Source organism: Oxyura jamaicensis, chromosome 4, assembly GCF_011077185.1.
Source record: "Oxyura jamaicensis isolate SHBP4307 breed ruddy duck chromosome 4, BPBGC_Ojam_1.0, whole genome shotgun sequence".
NCBI classification, from domain to species: Eukaryota; Metazoa; Chordata; class Aves; order Anseriformes; family Anatidae; genus Oxyura; species Oxyura jamaicensis.
The window spans coordinates 29,290,719-29,306,399 of NC_048896.1; the positions used below are offsets into that span (position 1 = coordinate 29,290,719).

General features: G+C 42.7%; 1 protein-coding gene across 1 annotated transcript; it reads right to left on the reverse strand.

Moving 5' to 3' along the window:
* Nucleotides 1–7,323: 7,323 nt before the first annotated feature.
* NPY1R (neuropeptide Y receptor Y1) lies at nucleotides 7,324–15,113 on the reverse strand. Its single transcript, XM_035326058.1, has 3 exons — nucleotides 14,552–15,113; nucleotides 11,221–12,044; nucleotides 7,324–11,099 (listed from the first exon to the last, which is right to left on the reverse strand). The coding sequence occupies exons 2-3, from the start codon at nucleotides 11,965–11,967 to the stop codon at nucleotides 10,641–10,643; spliced, it is 1,206 nt and encodes a 401-aa protein (XP_035181949.1). The 5' UTR covers nucleotides 11,968–12,044; nucleotides 14,552–15,113; the 3' UTR covers nucleotides 7,324–10,640.
* Nucleotides 15,114–15,681: the final 568 nt, after the last annotated feature.

Below are 15,681 nucleotides of genomic sequence, written 5' to 3' on the forward strand. Positions count from 1 at the left end.
CAGGTTGTGCCCTTTGCTTCTTGTCCTGGCACTGGGCACCACTTGGAAGAGCCTGGCTCCATCCTTTTTGCATGCTCCTTTCAGGTATTTGTACACTTTGATAAGATCCCCCTGAACCTCCTCTTCTCCAGGCTGAGCAGCCCCGATTCTCTCAGCATCTCCTCACAGGAGAGGTGCTCCAGTCTCTTCATCCCCCCAGTGACCCTTTGCTACCTTTTCCATATTGCAGGTAGCCTGAAACTGGACACTATTCCATTTGTGGCCTTACCAGTACTGAAAAGAGTGGAAAGAACCCCTCCACTGACCAGCTGGCAATACTTTGCGTAATGCAACCCTGGATACCATTAGCTTTCTTTGCAGCAAGGGCACACTGCTTGCTCACATACAACTTGGAGTCCACCAGGACCCACAGGTTCTTGTCCACAAAGCTCTCTAGAAAGTTAGCCCCAGGTATATATTGGTACATGTGGTTGTTCCTGCCCACTTCGCAATTCCCTTTTCTGAAATTCAGAAGGTTCCTGTCAGCCTGTTTCTCCATCTTGTCCAGCGACCTCTGGATGGCAGCACAGCCCCCTGGCATATAAAACACTCCTCCCAGTTTTGTGTCATCTGCAAATTTGCTAAGGGAGCACTCTGCCACATCATGCAGGTCATTAATGAAGGTGTTAAACAGGGTTGGATCCAGTATTGAACCCTAGGGTAAACCACTGGTTTATGGCCTGAAGCTAGGCTTTGTACCACTGATCACCACCCTCTGGGCCCAGCTGTTCAGCCAATTTTCAACCCAACTCACTGTCTGCTCATGCAGCCCATTCTCCATCAGCTTCTTGGTGAGGAAGTTATGGAAGACAGTGCTGCAAGTCTTGCTGAAGTCTAGGTAGCCAATATCCACTGCTCTCCCTTTATCTTCCAAGCCACGTTATGGCTTGTGACTCCATGCTGACAACTGCAGATTATTTTCTTGTTCTTCATGAGCCTGGAAATGGTTTCAAGTACTAGCTGCTGTATAACCTTCTCAGGGACTCCATCAGAACCCATCAACTTATCCAGTTGATGTCCAGTTTTCCAAAAAGTATTCCCAAACCTGATCATCTTCCATGAAGGGTATTATCTCACTTCAGACTTTCCCCTTGGTTTCCAAGGCCTGGAATTTCTGAAGGCTGGTCTTGTTAGGACTGAGGGAAGAAGGCATTCGTTGCCTCAGTTTTTTCCATAGCCTGTATTCCCTTCCCCATTTAGCAGCAAATCCACATTTCTCCCCGTCTTTCTTTTGATGTTTTAGGTACTTACAGAAGTCTGTCTTGTCTTTGACACCACTCCCCAGATTCAACTCCAGATAGGCTTTAGTTTCCTAACCATGTATTTTGCATGTCTCTATATTCCTCCCATGTTACCTGTCACCAAATCCTCACCCATAAGCTCTCCGTTGGCTCATCATCCATCCCCAGGCAGAGCTCACAGAATCACAGAATCACAGAATTTCTAGGTTGGAAGAGACCTCAAGATCATCGAGTCCAACCTCTAACCTAACACTAACAGTCCCCACTAAACCATATCCCTAAGCTCTACATCTAAATGTCTTTTGAAGACTTCCAGGGATGGTGACTCCACCACCTCCCTGGGCAGCCTGTTCCAATGCCTCACAACCCTTTCAGTAAAGAAGCTCTTCCTAACATCTAACCTAAAACTCCCCTGGCGCAACTTTAGCCCATTCCCCCTCGTCCTGTCACCAGGCACGTGGGAGAACAGGCCAACCCCCACCTCTCTACAGCCTCCTTTAAGGTATCTGTAGAGAGCGATAAGGTCGCCCCTGAGCCTCCTCTTCTCCAGGCTGAATAAGCCCAGCTCCTTCAGCCGCTCCTCGTAGGACTTGTTCTCCAGGCCCCTCACCAGCTTCGTCGCCCTTCTTTGGACCCGCTCAAGCACCTTCATGTCCTTCTTGTAGCGAGGGGCCCAAAACTGAACACAGTACTCGAGGTGCGGCCTCACCAGAGCCGAGTACAGGGGGACGATCACCTCCCTAGCCCTGCTGGTCACACTATTTCTGATACAAGCCAGGATGCCGTTGGCCTTCTTGGCCACCTGAGCACACTGCTGGCTCATATTCAGCCGACTGTCCACTATCACTCCCAGGTCCTTCTCCGCCTGGCAGCTCTCCAACCACTCATCTCCCAGCCTGTAGCTCTGCTTGGGGTTATTGCGCCCCAGGTGCAGGACCCGGCACTTGGCCTTGTTAAACTTCATGCAGTTGACCCCAGCCCATCGGTGCAGCCTATCCAGATCCTCCTGCAGAGCCTTCCTACCCTCGAGCAGATCGACACTCGCACCTAACTTGGTGTCATCTGCAAACTTACTGAGGGTGCACTCAATGCCCTCATCCAGATCATTGATGAAGATGTTAAAAGATGTTAAAAGATGAGCTCCATGCACTCCAGCTGCTATCTTATATAAAAGATATCTCCCCAACCTCATCTTCCCAACCTGTTCTTCCTAAAGAGACCACATCCCTCCACGGCAGCACTCTGGTCATAAAAAACAACTCACCACATCTATATGACAGCAACAAGTGCATGCAAATCTCTGCTTACCCACATTTATTCCCGAGGCTGCACACATCAGTGTGTGGGCACTTCAGAGAGGCACCCACCCATACTGATTTCCCAGAGAGGATCCAGGGCTTTTTCACATAATGGTGCAACTGTTTTGTTGATTTTGTCTTTCCCTTCATTCACATCACTCCAGACCATTTTCTTGTGTTTCTCTCCATCCCACATCATTCCTAACTGAAAGCCCTTCTTACCAGGTCAGCCATCCTGACAGCAGAGAGTCCTTTGCTCCACTTAATCCCATCTCTCCCAAGCAGATGTTGGTACTCAGCCAGGGTCCCATGGCCATAGGAGACAAAATCCTGCTGCTGACACTAGCTGCGCAACCAGCAAAACTTGGTTTCTTCCTCCCAAACCACAGAAACATGCCCTGAATATAAGAAATGCTAATGGTTTAGGGCTTTTTAAAGAATATCTACAAATTGCCTAAAGTCAGCTTTTTAAAATTCTATTTTAAGTGATACTATATATACACATATTTTACTGTGTAGTATGTAATGCGTCCCACAATAACAGAAATAATATGCTTGTCCTGCTTAAAAGAATAAATTTCTTAAAAGAACAGGTACTCACCTTATGCAATACCATTTCAGACTCAGACAGCTTTGACAAATTTGTCAGATCTGAGTGAAAAATGCCAAAGAATTCACAAGCTATTGAAAGTAAGCAAGTACAGATACCCAACGTATATTGTTTTATTAAGGAAAAAAGGGTTAAATTTTCATGATCCTATCCTTACCCTAGGTAATATAAGATTTATAGACCTAAAAATATCTGACAACCTTCACAGACTGATCTCATTTATATACCTCAACTACACCATAATCTTCTCAACACTGTCAGAGGTGCTACTGCACCACTGGACTAATATAGTAAGATTAGGCTCAGACTCTGTATTTTCACAAAGTCACTGAGTTATTTGAATGCATTATTTCTACTACAAAAACATTACTGCTTGAATTCAAGTTTCTCTATGATGTTTTAAAGGTGTCCTTACCTAAGTCTGAAGATAACCTCTTGTAAGTAACATTTTGCAGTGTTTATTTTTTTTCATGATTTCTGATGGTTTTTGTTGCTGTTGTTTGTTTGATTTTTTTTTTTTTTTTTTTTTTTTTTTTTTTTTTTTTGGAAAAACATGACCAGCTACAACAGCCCCTGCTGCAGGCTGAGATGCTTTACCACCTGGGGTGCATTTTAAGTGTCAGCTATGCTGTAGAGGTGGTAGTAGTCTTTTCTGACAAAGTTAAAAAAGCAGCAGTAATAATAATAATAATCAACAACAACAACAAAAAACACAATTGTAGCAGTGAAAATCTATTAAGTATGTATACTTGCTGAGAACCAAAACTACATTCAGAATTGCTAGTGCCCTCTTCAATTTTCTGAGAAGGAAATTGTTGTAAATCAGCAAGCCAGACAGCTTGGCAGAGACATTCAACTTGTAACTATGTCGAGCAAATGCACCACAGCAAAACTCAGAGAATCTAAGAGGATAACCTTGCTGTAAGTACCAGCTAAATGTGACTTTTTGGTGTATCCCTCAGAATGACATGGCAGCCCATGGCATCGTGTCTCTGCTTAGTCCACTTTTTTATGGCCTGCTGCCCTCTCTAGGAAATAGATGTTCAGACATTTTCTGCTCCTCAGTGTCACTTGAAACAGAGACCTTACCTGAAGCTTGCTTGCTGAAGTCAAGATGAGGCTTTCCATTAACCTTGCAGTGCTGCAAGTCAGGCTTTAAGGCTCTTATTTTAGCACCTGCCTAATTACAAGCACATGAACATTGTAACTGTGCCAACCTGACCACCCCTGTGCCCAAGATCATAATAAATCATGACCCAAGCGAAGAGCCTCAAACATTGCAGTCATAATAATAATGGGGCAAAAAAATCAGAAAAGATAAAAAAAATCAGAAAAAATCAGAAAAGTCGTATCTATTAAATCTATTAAATGTACAACATTTACTAGTCTTAAAGAAAAAGAAGTGAACACTTGCTTATATATCCAAATACATTACAGACAATGAGAAGCTTGTAGGCAATCGTGAAGGCCATAAGTAAGGAGACAAGTTACGTTACCTGGTGTTTCCTAGTAACTAGCTGGCTCTAGAGGCTGGTCACCAACTGGGAACACTGGGTACATGGACTTAGCTGACATTTAAATTATGTGAATTAAAACTGCACCCCCCTCCCCTCCCTTAAAAAAAAAAAAAAAAAGGGTGAATAACAGCATGCAACAAATTCATTTTCTACTTTTCCACCCCCTGAAACATCATCACATTGCCAGTCACATTTCTGCAAATCCTGCATAGCCTTTCACCCATATGCTCAAGCACACATAGAATAGGATCTTGCAAGAACATCTTTTCACAGAGAGCTTTTATTAAGAAACAATATAAATAGCATAATAAAAATGACATAGCTTGTGGGGAAAAAAAAAAAAAAAAAAAAAGATTGCAGAGTGAAAAACAGCAGCACAGTATCAGTATGAACATAAACCAAGAAAGACAAGGAGAGCTTTGATCAGGTTACTTCTCCTGCCATAAACAAATGTTCTCCATTTTGTGCAGAAGTGAAGGAAAATGGACCCATGTGCTGTGGGTGGGTGCGATGAAAAGCTGTTCTTTTTTGATTGTGCCAAAAACATTTTGTTTCCTTCATCTAAAAAAAAGATCTAGATTAATCTAAGATGAAGAATCTTAAAATACATTTTCAGAGTCATTTGTAAAGCTCCATATCCCTTATTTTTTTTAGACAGAGGCGGAGAACCTATTAATCTTACATGATCTTTTGACCACTATTTTGCCTTAAAAACATTTACATATCCATCTATTAACTCTGAGTATAAATATATGTTTGAATCTACCTTTGAATCTTTTTTGTATATATCTGAGAGAATGCATCAAGGCTTCATCTAGACCTGTTTTTTTTACATTTTTCTAAACTGTCTATCTATTTCCTTGTATATCTTAAAGTTAGTGTAATTTTTGGCAAGTTATTTAACTGTGGGAGCCTGCCCTGTGAAGTTTTCTCAAAAACCTCTGTCTCTGGTGCAAGTTTCTTGTGACAAAGCCTAATCTATGTTAGGAAACCAGATCATCAACCCAGATCTTTGGGAAACATGAGACAGAGCTCAGTGCTGTCAGCTTTGCTGTAATGAGCAGGATATCCTATATGGACATAATTCCAACCTACACAGGCTTTGCGAATTATGGACTTATATGGAGTACAAATTCTGAGAAACTTGCCTACCAGAAACTTGCTAAAAGAGAATTTTAGTGGAAGAAAATGTTTTAAATGTAGTTCATGCTTGAAGCAACGTCCTGAACTGAGTTTAATTTTACCATATACTTGGGCACTTTACAAAACCAGAGCACAAATGCCTGGGACTTCCTCCAAAAGCACCTTCTAAGGGTGTGAGGTATGAACTGGCACAAGGAATACCATGGAGTATGGAGGAAGGGAGGCAATATTCACTAGACCCACGTCGGCCCTGGAAGCTGTCTGTCCCTCAGCTGTCTGTATGGGTAACGGAGAGAAAGACATCTTGGTAGCTGCATAGCACCAGTGGTAGAGCAGATGTTCTCCAAAACATGGATAGAAGAAAATAATTTATTTTCACATCAACGTTAGTAACAACTCAGGGAGGCAAATACCACATTTTAAATAACACAGGAATTAAGACAATGTGGTAGAGCCTGGATATGTATACATCCTTCAGCTGAAGTTTGTCAGAAAATCTTATTTTTTAGTTATAGTTATTATTTCTCCACCCTTTCTCTGCAACTGAACTAATTAAACCTGTTGCAGACAGAAGCATTATTTAAGTTCACTTTTCCTACTGTAATTTATGATTTAAAAATAAAAAAGAAAAATACATTTTCCTTAATGTCTTCATTCTCTATGTATTGGCTTGGTTAAATTCTTTAACCAAGAATCTAGGAATAGAGTCGAACCAAAGCCTTAAAGTATTGTCAGAGTATTGTCAGGCACTGGACTACAGAGAAAAAAAAAAAGAGAGAGAGAATGTGAATGCCAACAGTTCACTGTTATTCAGTAGAGCGCTTAAGCAAATGATTACCTTTAAGCAAATTCTCCAATTTCATTGATCTCAGTACATTCACCTAAAGTCAGAATCAGAATTGGATGAGCAGGGCTGGATTTAAATGTATGCTGATTTGCAGTCTGAGTATAAATCAGTATCAAATTTTGTCTTAAAGAGACATTAATAATAGCTGGTACAGTATCACAAGACAGCAGAGTCAGGAAATATGAACCCTTAGCACTCCACACCTTCATCAGAGATGAAATGCAGTCAGAATCAGCTCAAGTGACCTGAGGGTATAGTCACATTAATTCCTTTTCTTGGTTTAGAACTGATTTTTAAAAGAGGTGGGAGGAAAAAAAAAAAAAAAAAGAGGGACTGATTTTTCACATCCATCTTTTTCCTAGCCCACCAAAAGCAGATATTAATGACAATTATTCACCTCTTCCTATTGTTATCCTTTTTTTTTTAACTGAAGTTATGAAAGCTGTGGATTACTGTACATAGTGACAATGACACGCACAAGAGATACATTAGAAAAAAGGGAATATGGGAATACAGCAGTGTTTATTAGGAATGACATACACAATGCTGGTGTGTTATGATTATGCAGAAGACTCAAATGTCTGTGGCAGATAAAAGGGAAGTGTAAGATGATAAAATAACAGGCAAATGAAGCAGATATTAATGTTTATTAAACAGTTACATTTGTCATTTAAGGCTGTAGATTTGCCATGAAATGTATTGCATACAAATAGTGAGATACATTACAGATCCCTCACTGTTATGTTTTTCTGACAGTAAAATTTTTCTACCAGTCTGAAAGAAAAAGAGAAATCTTCAGGTTTTGGGGACAGGACTTAGTATGTGCTGAAGTGTGGAGAGTTTGACAAAACAGCACATGGAAGGAAAAAATATCAAACCATAATGACTGAGAAACGTGAAACCCAACAGCTCACCCTATAATGAAATTTAACATATAGAGGATGAGAAGCCATGCTGGAGATCTGAAAGTGAAAAAGAGGATTCGTGTAGTAGCCAGGTATCAGTAGGAGAAAGTCTCCAGTGGCTTTTGAGGACATACACATGTCATACAACCAAAGACAGAAATACTGCTCTCAGTAGATGTCATCTACACCCTGCAGATGTCAGGTCAGCACCTCAGAGAGACTACTTTTATCTTTGTCCTCATAAAAGCTTCTTCTGAATAGTGATGACTTTGCTTCTGAAATTCTGCAAATGCCTCTTCCTGCTGAGACTGTCTGCACAGTGCCCACAGCCTGTGCTATTTGGGTGACCACGCACGGACTGCGTCCTTCGCAGCGCCTCGGGAAGGCAGCGTGCTTCTTGCTGGGCCGTGAGGAAGCATGGAAAAGAGGCCTGATCCTAGGACAGCAGTGCAGCTGAAAAATGGCTTCTGAGCTGAGCATGGACCAGCAGAAGGCATGCTTCAACTTGCACATGCTGGCACAACCTCAGCTTGTTTATCAGGCACTGGATATTTTTTTTTTTTAAAAAAAAAAAAAACTAACACGCTCTCAGGAGATAATATGAGATGGCATCAGATGGGCGCTATGATTTGAGACCGTACCTCAAGCAGGAGGAAGGTGGACATAGAAGTAATTGTGCAGCTGTCCCACTGCAGGCCTGTGAATCTCAGGACACACCACTTCTAGGTCTCTGTGCACCACCGCTCCAAAATCACATCAACACCTACCCTGTGTAAACATCTTCAGCCTGATCACACATTTCCAACCAACTATCTGGTAACTTTCTCAAATTATGCGGTTGTCTTCTCCCACTGGTTTGGAAGAAAGTGATACCCCCCCCCCAATAGGAATAACAATTATAAAAAAAATGCACGGTGATTTTTTTTCCCCCGATAAGAAAAACCTACTGTAACGTTCTTAATAGAAACACATAGCTGGGTTTCTGCATTGTATCTCTTTGTGAAAATACACACCCCTTTCCATAAGAAAATGACTATAAAATGACAGGGGATTAATTTCAGGAGCCTCTTGTCAAGTTATTAGCAACACACTCCACGGAGAACCACATAGAAAAGGGAAATCTCATAAAATACAAAAGGGCAAAGCTCTGAAAGAAAGTTCTGTCTTATAATTCATTTTATACATTCCCTCTCTGTTCTCAGTGACAGAAGCCTCCTTTTTAAATTAAATTATCTGTCAGTAAAGAAATACATGGAATTATAATACACAAGAACACATTGCTACTTTAATATTCTACACTATTTATAAGACTGCACAAGGCACAGTTTTTGACTTTTAAATACTGGCAAACCAAATAATTTTCATTTCTTAGGCATTTATCCATGTCAAATTTAGAACATATTAAATTCACCATCACATCCCGGGATCTTTTTGTTCAGAGACATATCAGATCTGATTCCCATTTATGCTACATTTACATTTATATCCCTTTTAAAGACCCTGTTCTCTGCCAGAATGGTTTAAAGCGACCTTGCTAAATAAAAATAGGGACTACATTGTATTTTAAAAAGCTGATCATTCAAAAGGCATTGATTATCTTGCAAAGTGCACTGTATGATGCAGAACCTCAGCTGACTGAAATTATTATAGTTTCATGTACAGCAGTCAAGTTATGCAGGTTTCCCTCAGCTGGGGATCAAGTCACATATATTTTGTGTAATTAGAGGTTATATATTTGAAGCAATAACACACAGAGCTCTATTGTGTACATCTGGCAAATATTTCTGCACTTCAGTCAACTGTGAGTTCGGAAGCTAAACATACCGATTGCAACCATGCTATGTCCTCCTTTAAAATTTTGCAGATTTTGATTAAGCCATCCATCATCTTGGAGAAAATCCAGGTTTGTACCGTTGCATCTGAACACAGAACGTTATGAGGCTATACATAATTTATATAGATCAGCACTAATTATTATGAAAAGATTCATGTAGCTAGAACCATTTATTATTATTTTTTTTTTAATCCTGGGTTTTTAATATCACCTGCAAGGATGGAATTGTACCTCGTACAGAAAGCAAACATTCCCATCTCCCTTCAGATTTCTGACATATACAGGACATAAGAAGACTTTCAGGGTTCATATGCTTGGGACTGACAGGAAATTTCATCCCAGCCTTCTGGTGATGGCAGATGAAAATGCAGTTGGCTTTTTTGTTGTGTTGTTTTTTATTTTTTTTAATTAATAAACCCACATTATTAAAATCAACTATAATCATTTGGGATTAAAGACTCATTTGTGCTTTCATTTGCTGTGGTGAAAATCAGAATTATCCCATTGTGCTCTGTAGAGTTACTCTAGGTTTTTATTCTTGTAAATGAGAACAGAATTTCTCTCCTAATCCTGTCTTTGAACCTAAGTGATTACAGCCCAAATTGCCCCTGTGAATGAGACAAATGCATGTCCCCATTTACCATATTCTACAGGTTTCTCAGAATCATTTTCTGCGTGCCTCTACTGATTTTACAGGATTTTAGCATTGATCAAAAACCAGATTAAAAAAAAAAAAAAAGAACAACTCTTCAGATCAAAATGTCCTAATTTCAAGCTGGGATGGCTGTCCTCTGTAGTGACAGTTTCCCTGGGGCTCATATAATTTCTATAATTTCTAATGGTCTTTGACACTCCCCAAAAACTACTTCTTTGGAAAAAAAAAAATCAATAAATATATCTTTGAGCTAAAGTGCATAACTGTACAAAGAAAACGGAACAAAAGACAGCTGATGAAAATCCATAGGTAGTAGCAGATCCAACTACATCTTATAATAAAATTCAGATATAACTGCTGTGAACATTGAAGCAGCAAAAGGGGCAAAAATGCACAGCATATAATTTCAAAGTGACAACAATCCCAGTTCCTTGGAAAAAGGAGAAAAGCATTACCCATTTTGCACTTGTTACATAATTGTGCTTGTCCTTGGACACATTTCACCTGCGATCACGCTTTCAGAGGTTTGGTGATGAATTATTATGACTTCTTTATATTTTGTCATCATCATCGCTATTTATTTTTTTAAATGCAACTGGGCTTGCCTGCTTTAGAGAGGTTTTTGAAACATCTGTGTGCATGGTGGACATGGCTATGGTCTCATAATCCTCCTCACGGGAGCGGAAGTGGCAAAAGTGGAACAAAAACTGCAGGTCCCTCTGGAAGTTCTTGTTGAGAAACCCATAGAAGATGGGGTTCACACAGGTGGAGATCATGGCGGTGAGGTGGCAGATGAGGAACAAGAGGTTGTGGCTGCAGGTAGCAACGGGCAGAATTTCATGGTTCCAATCAAACACGATATTGAAGATGGTCAGAGGCAGCCAGCAAACGGCAAAGGCAACCACTATTGAGATCAGCATGATGTTGATCCTTTTGGTTTCAGAGGATCTGTACTTATTGTCTCTCATCTTGTCCATCATGTTGTTCCTTTTTTTTAATCGTATGTATATCTGCAGGAAATTCAACAGAGAGAAACATACGGCATAATTTAACCTACAGCTGTAATCTTTGCAAGGATAAACAAACATCAGACAAAAAGAAGAACATATCACAGAGAGGGTTCTCTCTTACCTTTAAGTAGCAAATAAATATAAAACAAAGCGGTCCAAAGTACTGAATCACCAATAAAGTCGTGGTATAAGAAAGCCGGGCAGTGTCCAAGGGGAACAGGTCCAAACACACATATTTGTCCTTATATTCATCAAACGTTATGTTTCTGAAGGGTTCGTCTGTTAGCACGTGGTAGATCAGGAAAGGCAAGGAGGAAGCTGTGGCTAAAATCCATATGGCAGCAATTCCCATGTAGGCATGCCTGTTGTTTGGCCTCCAGCCTCGGGGGTTGATGATCAGCTGGTGGCGCTCAATGGCAATGAGGACTAAAGAAAAGACCGAGACGGTGATTGAGGCACATTGCACAAAAGGGTTCAACTTGCACATGGCCTCCCCAAAAATCCAGTGGTCCATTAAGGTATACACAAAGGTAAAGGGAAGACACATGATGGTCACTAGAAGATCAGAAAAGGACAGGTTGACAATGAGGATGTTAGTAACATTGCGCATTTCCTTTTGTTTTAAAATAATGACAATCAGGGCCAGATTCCCAGACACTCCCAGAATTATCACGGTCCCATAAGCCAAGGCCAAGGTGAAGACCATGGCCAAAGGCACATGGCAATCTTCATCCTCAAACTGTAAGATCTGCGAGTTCTTCTCTGAAAAATTCAGGTGGCTGGAACTATTTCCCGGGGAGCCAAGAACTGAAGCATTCATGTTGTTCCCAACTTGCTGTATAATATTCCCAGCTGTCACGGGTTTCATCCAAATCTCTCACAACGTTTGAAACATGCCCGTCAGCCCTCGAGGAGACCCTTGGTGCCACATCTCTCTCGCGGGACCTGTGGGAAGAAGGAGGATCATTCACCCCCCGACACATAGGCTGCCCCAGCATCCCAAGACCCCAGGGTGACCCCCACCCCCTGACTGCCACCATCCCGAGCCCCATAGCACTGCTTCTCCATAGGGCCATGGAGAGGAACAGGGAGGTCCCTGAGATGGGTAGCAGTCACAGCCTCCTGTCCAAAGCAGGATCAGGGGCTGTGGGCCAGGGAAAGAAAGGAGGCAAGTCAAAATGTGAGTCTGCCATCTGGGACCACAGCCCTTCCTAATACTTCCTCGCTAGCACAAGTTACACAAAATAAGAAGGTGAGACTCAACTTCAGTCTTACAGCAGCGTAACCTGTGTTTGATGTTTTAGGTCTCCTTCTAAAAAGTTTAATCTGGGAAGATCTGCTTCCTCAGGCTGCTCTAAGTACAATTCTACCCAGACATAGCATAACAGGGCGGAAAAACACACCTGAGGGGTGGAAAAATCACGCCACAAACTGCTGCGTTCTTTTTCACCTAATGCATACACTTGATGCTGAGTGGATGAGTGCCCACAGCAGCACTGGCACTGAGTCAAAGACAAATCAGGAGCTCTGAACACCTTAATCTCAGCTAGCAGGATGGCATAGTGAAGAAAGAACAATACAAAATGAAAGCCAAAAAAAAAAAAAAAAAAAAGAAAGAAAACAGCAAAAAATAAACACTGCAGAGCACACGTCCCTGCAATATGAATAGGCATGGCTAAATAAGCACCCCTTTGCAAGGCCTCTAATATTAAAATCAGAGAAAGTGATGTGTTCAGTAGAAAAAAAAAAAAAAAAATCAAATAACCTTACACACCTCTACTCCAACTCACTGTTAACAGCAGCCACCCTGAATCTGGAAGTTTCCCTCTGCCCCCTTTCCCACAAGCTAAATTTGTTGCTCATGTAACCCTAGGTTATGGTAATGAAATGAAAGTGATGCCACTTAGAATTCACACAAGTGGGTTCTAAACCCAGCTCCATATGGCACTTGTCACAAAAGCTGCAAAAACATAGCGCACTGAACTGTACTTCATTAAAAGTTACCCAGACTGGTTGTGTTTTGCTCCTAAACAATACTTGGTATAAATCCCCGTGCCATCTAAGTCCCCTCTGCCTGTTCCTGGTGGCAGACACCCTTTCAGCCAGCCCCGTGCTGGGCTTGCAGCTCCAGCTCCTCCTAAGGATGAGCAAAAAGATGACCCTGCCACTGTGATGTCTTGTCACCGGTGCCCCGAGCTCACCTCAGACGGCTTTGCAGGCTGTCTCTAATCACCACATGGCTACGTGGAACCGTGACAGGCGCCACAGCCTGCCTCCGAGTGACATCTTACTGACAGGGTTAACATCAGCGGCTTCAGAGGAACGGCATCTCTGCCTGAGGTTTGGTTACTCTGATTTCCAGCTAGCTAGGCACGCACCTGAGCATTATTTCTCAGACCTGATGCCTCTGCTAACTAAATGTACCAGGTCTCCCTGTCCCACATAGTCTGCTTGAGGGCCCAATAAAGAAAAAGCCTCCCACAGGGCTTCCTGAAGCATTGCTTCAGCCAGAGCCTGAGGTAGGAGCTCTACCCGAAGGACAAGCATGCAGGTGATGTGGAGTCAGGACTCCTTAATTTCCAATAGGTATGATTTTACCCCAGCCTGAAAATCAACATCTGGATTTTATCATTCCTCTGTCACTTGTACTGCACAAGGTGGACGGTCCAGCCTGGGACACGATGGGACAATGGCAGAAGCAGAGTGAGGGACCATGTCCTGCACGGAGAGAACCAGCCAGATTTTCTCACCAGCTGGGACCTCACTGCACTCAGCACAGGGGCAGGCCTTGGTTCCAGGCTCTTGTTTTTAATTTTCCTTAGCCAAGCTCTGCTCTCGCTTATTTATTAAATAACAAATTCAGAACCAGAAAACGCCACTGCTCCTTGCCTTGCCTCTCCCCACAGCAGAGACCCAACCTAGGACCACGGCTGGGAACCAGCTCAGAAACATAGCCCTGGTGGCAAGGAGTCCTCCCTCCCTCCCTGCCCACCGCTCCCAAAGGGACCAGACAGCAGGAGGGGTGAAGTCGCCTCTCCTGGCCTGCTCTGCTGTCCCCTGTCCCCCACCCCGCTGGCTCCCCGACCAGCAGGGACTTTCCTCCCCATCCCGGCTGCTGGCATGGTCCGGGGGGAGCCCACACCTCTACAACCCCCTCCGAGTGACTGCACAGTGTCCCCCACCCCACACACCCCTCCGACTCTCCCGACGGATTTTAGTCAAAAGTTTAGCACCGACGGATGGAAAGTGTGAAATAAGGTGGTGCGAGTCGACCGGCAGCAGGCTGCAAAAACTCCTGGAGCTCTTTGAAAGGAAGGACTAAATGCTGTCAGCCCAGGCTGGGGGTTCACCCGGCCAGGTCCTACCTGGCACCTGGGGCTTGCACCTAGCACCTAGCAGAGCCAGCACCACCAGCCCGAGCAGCACTGGGAGCAACCCCGGGGGAAACTCACCTTGCAGCTCTCTGCCTTGGGTCTTCTCGGGGGCTGGCTGAGGAGCAGGGAGAGGGGAAGGATCCTCTGGTATTCCTCCAGCTGAGATCCCAAAGCTGGGTGAGGAAGGCTGGAGACTCCCCCTTAAAGCCGAACTCCACCTTATCCCAGCATCACATGACGGATGGTGCTCTGCTGAGCGGATCCTGGAAATCTCACCGCGAGCACATCACCTTTAAATTACACATCTGGGGGTGGGTTGCCTAGTAATTCCGAAATAAATGCAATTAAATATTGAAACAAAAGAGGAGGGGGAAGAGCTCAGCGAACAGCTCGGGGAGGGAGACAGTTTCCAGTTGCTGCCTGGCAGTTTCAGCGTTTTGTTTGCAAGTTATTGCCACCTCGTGGCCAAAGCGAAGCTTTTTGGGGAAAGGGAGCTAGGAGCCGGCTTCATGTCCGAAGAGCAACCTTTACAAAAGTTTTTAAACCAGCACAGCGAGCTGCGGGTCTGCATTTTTCACGAAGGGAGATGGATGGATTGATGAGAGCTGTCAAGTTGCCACCATTGCTTTTTTTTTTTTTTTTTTTTTTTCCAGTTAGGAGCAATACAAAACTCTTTTAAAACCTAACGTCAATAAATGTTCAAACGTCATGAAAATACAGCAGTTGCCCTGGCCCTTTTGCAGGGCCATTGCTCTCACACACAAGAGGCACTTCTGCAGAAGACCTACTTTAATACGCAGTAAAAAAAAAAAAAAAAAAAAAAAAAAAAAAAAAAAAAAGCAAGCAACCAACAGCAAAACAAACAACAACAGGGGGGTTGGAAGGTTGGAAGCCACTACAAAAATTTGAGAAAAGGTACCCAGATCTACTCAGGTTTATTGAACAGCACCTGGAAAACATCTCCCTGCAGGCTGTATTAGGATTTTGCAATTCACGTAAAGCAAAAGTGCCCTGACTCTTCCAAGGATTCAGATAAATTTTTCAAGTGCAAGGAGTTCTAGTTACAATACCTCTACTATAGGACAACATTCTGCTATGTTGTGGACAGCTCTCAAGCAAGTAGCTGTGTAGAGTTTAGCTTACTGCTAAGAAAAAATAGTTACATGCAATAAATGATTGTAACATGTTTTGCAGAATAAGCCTCATGG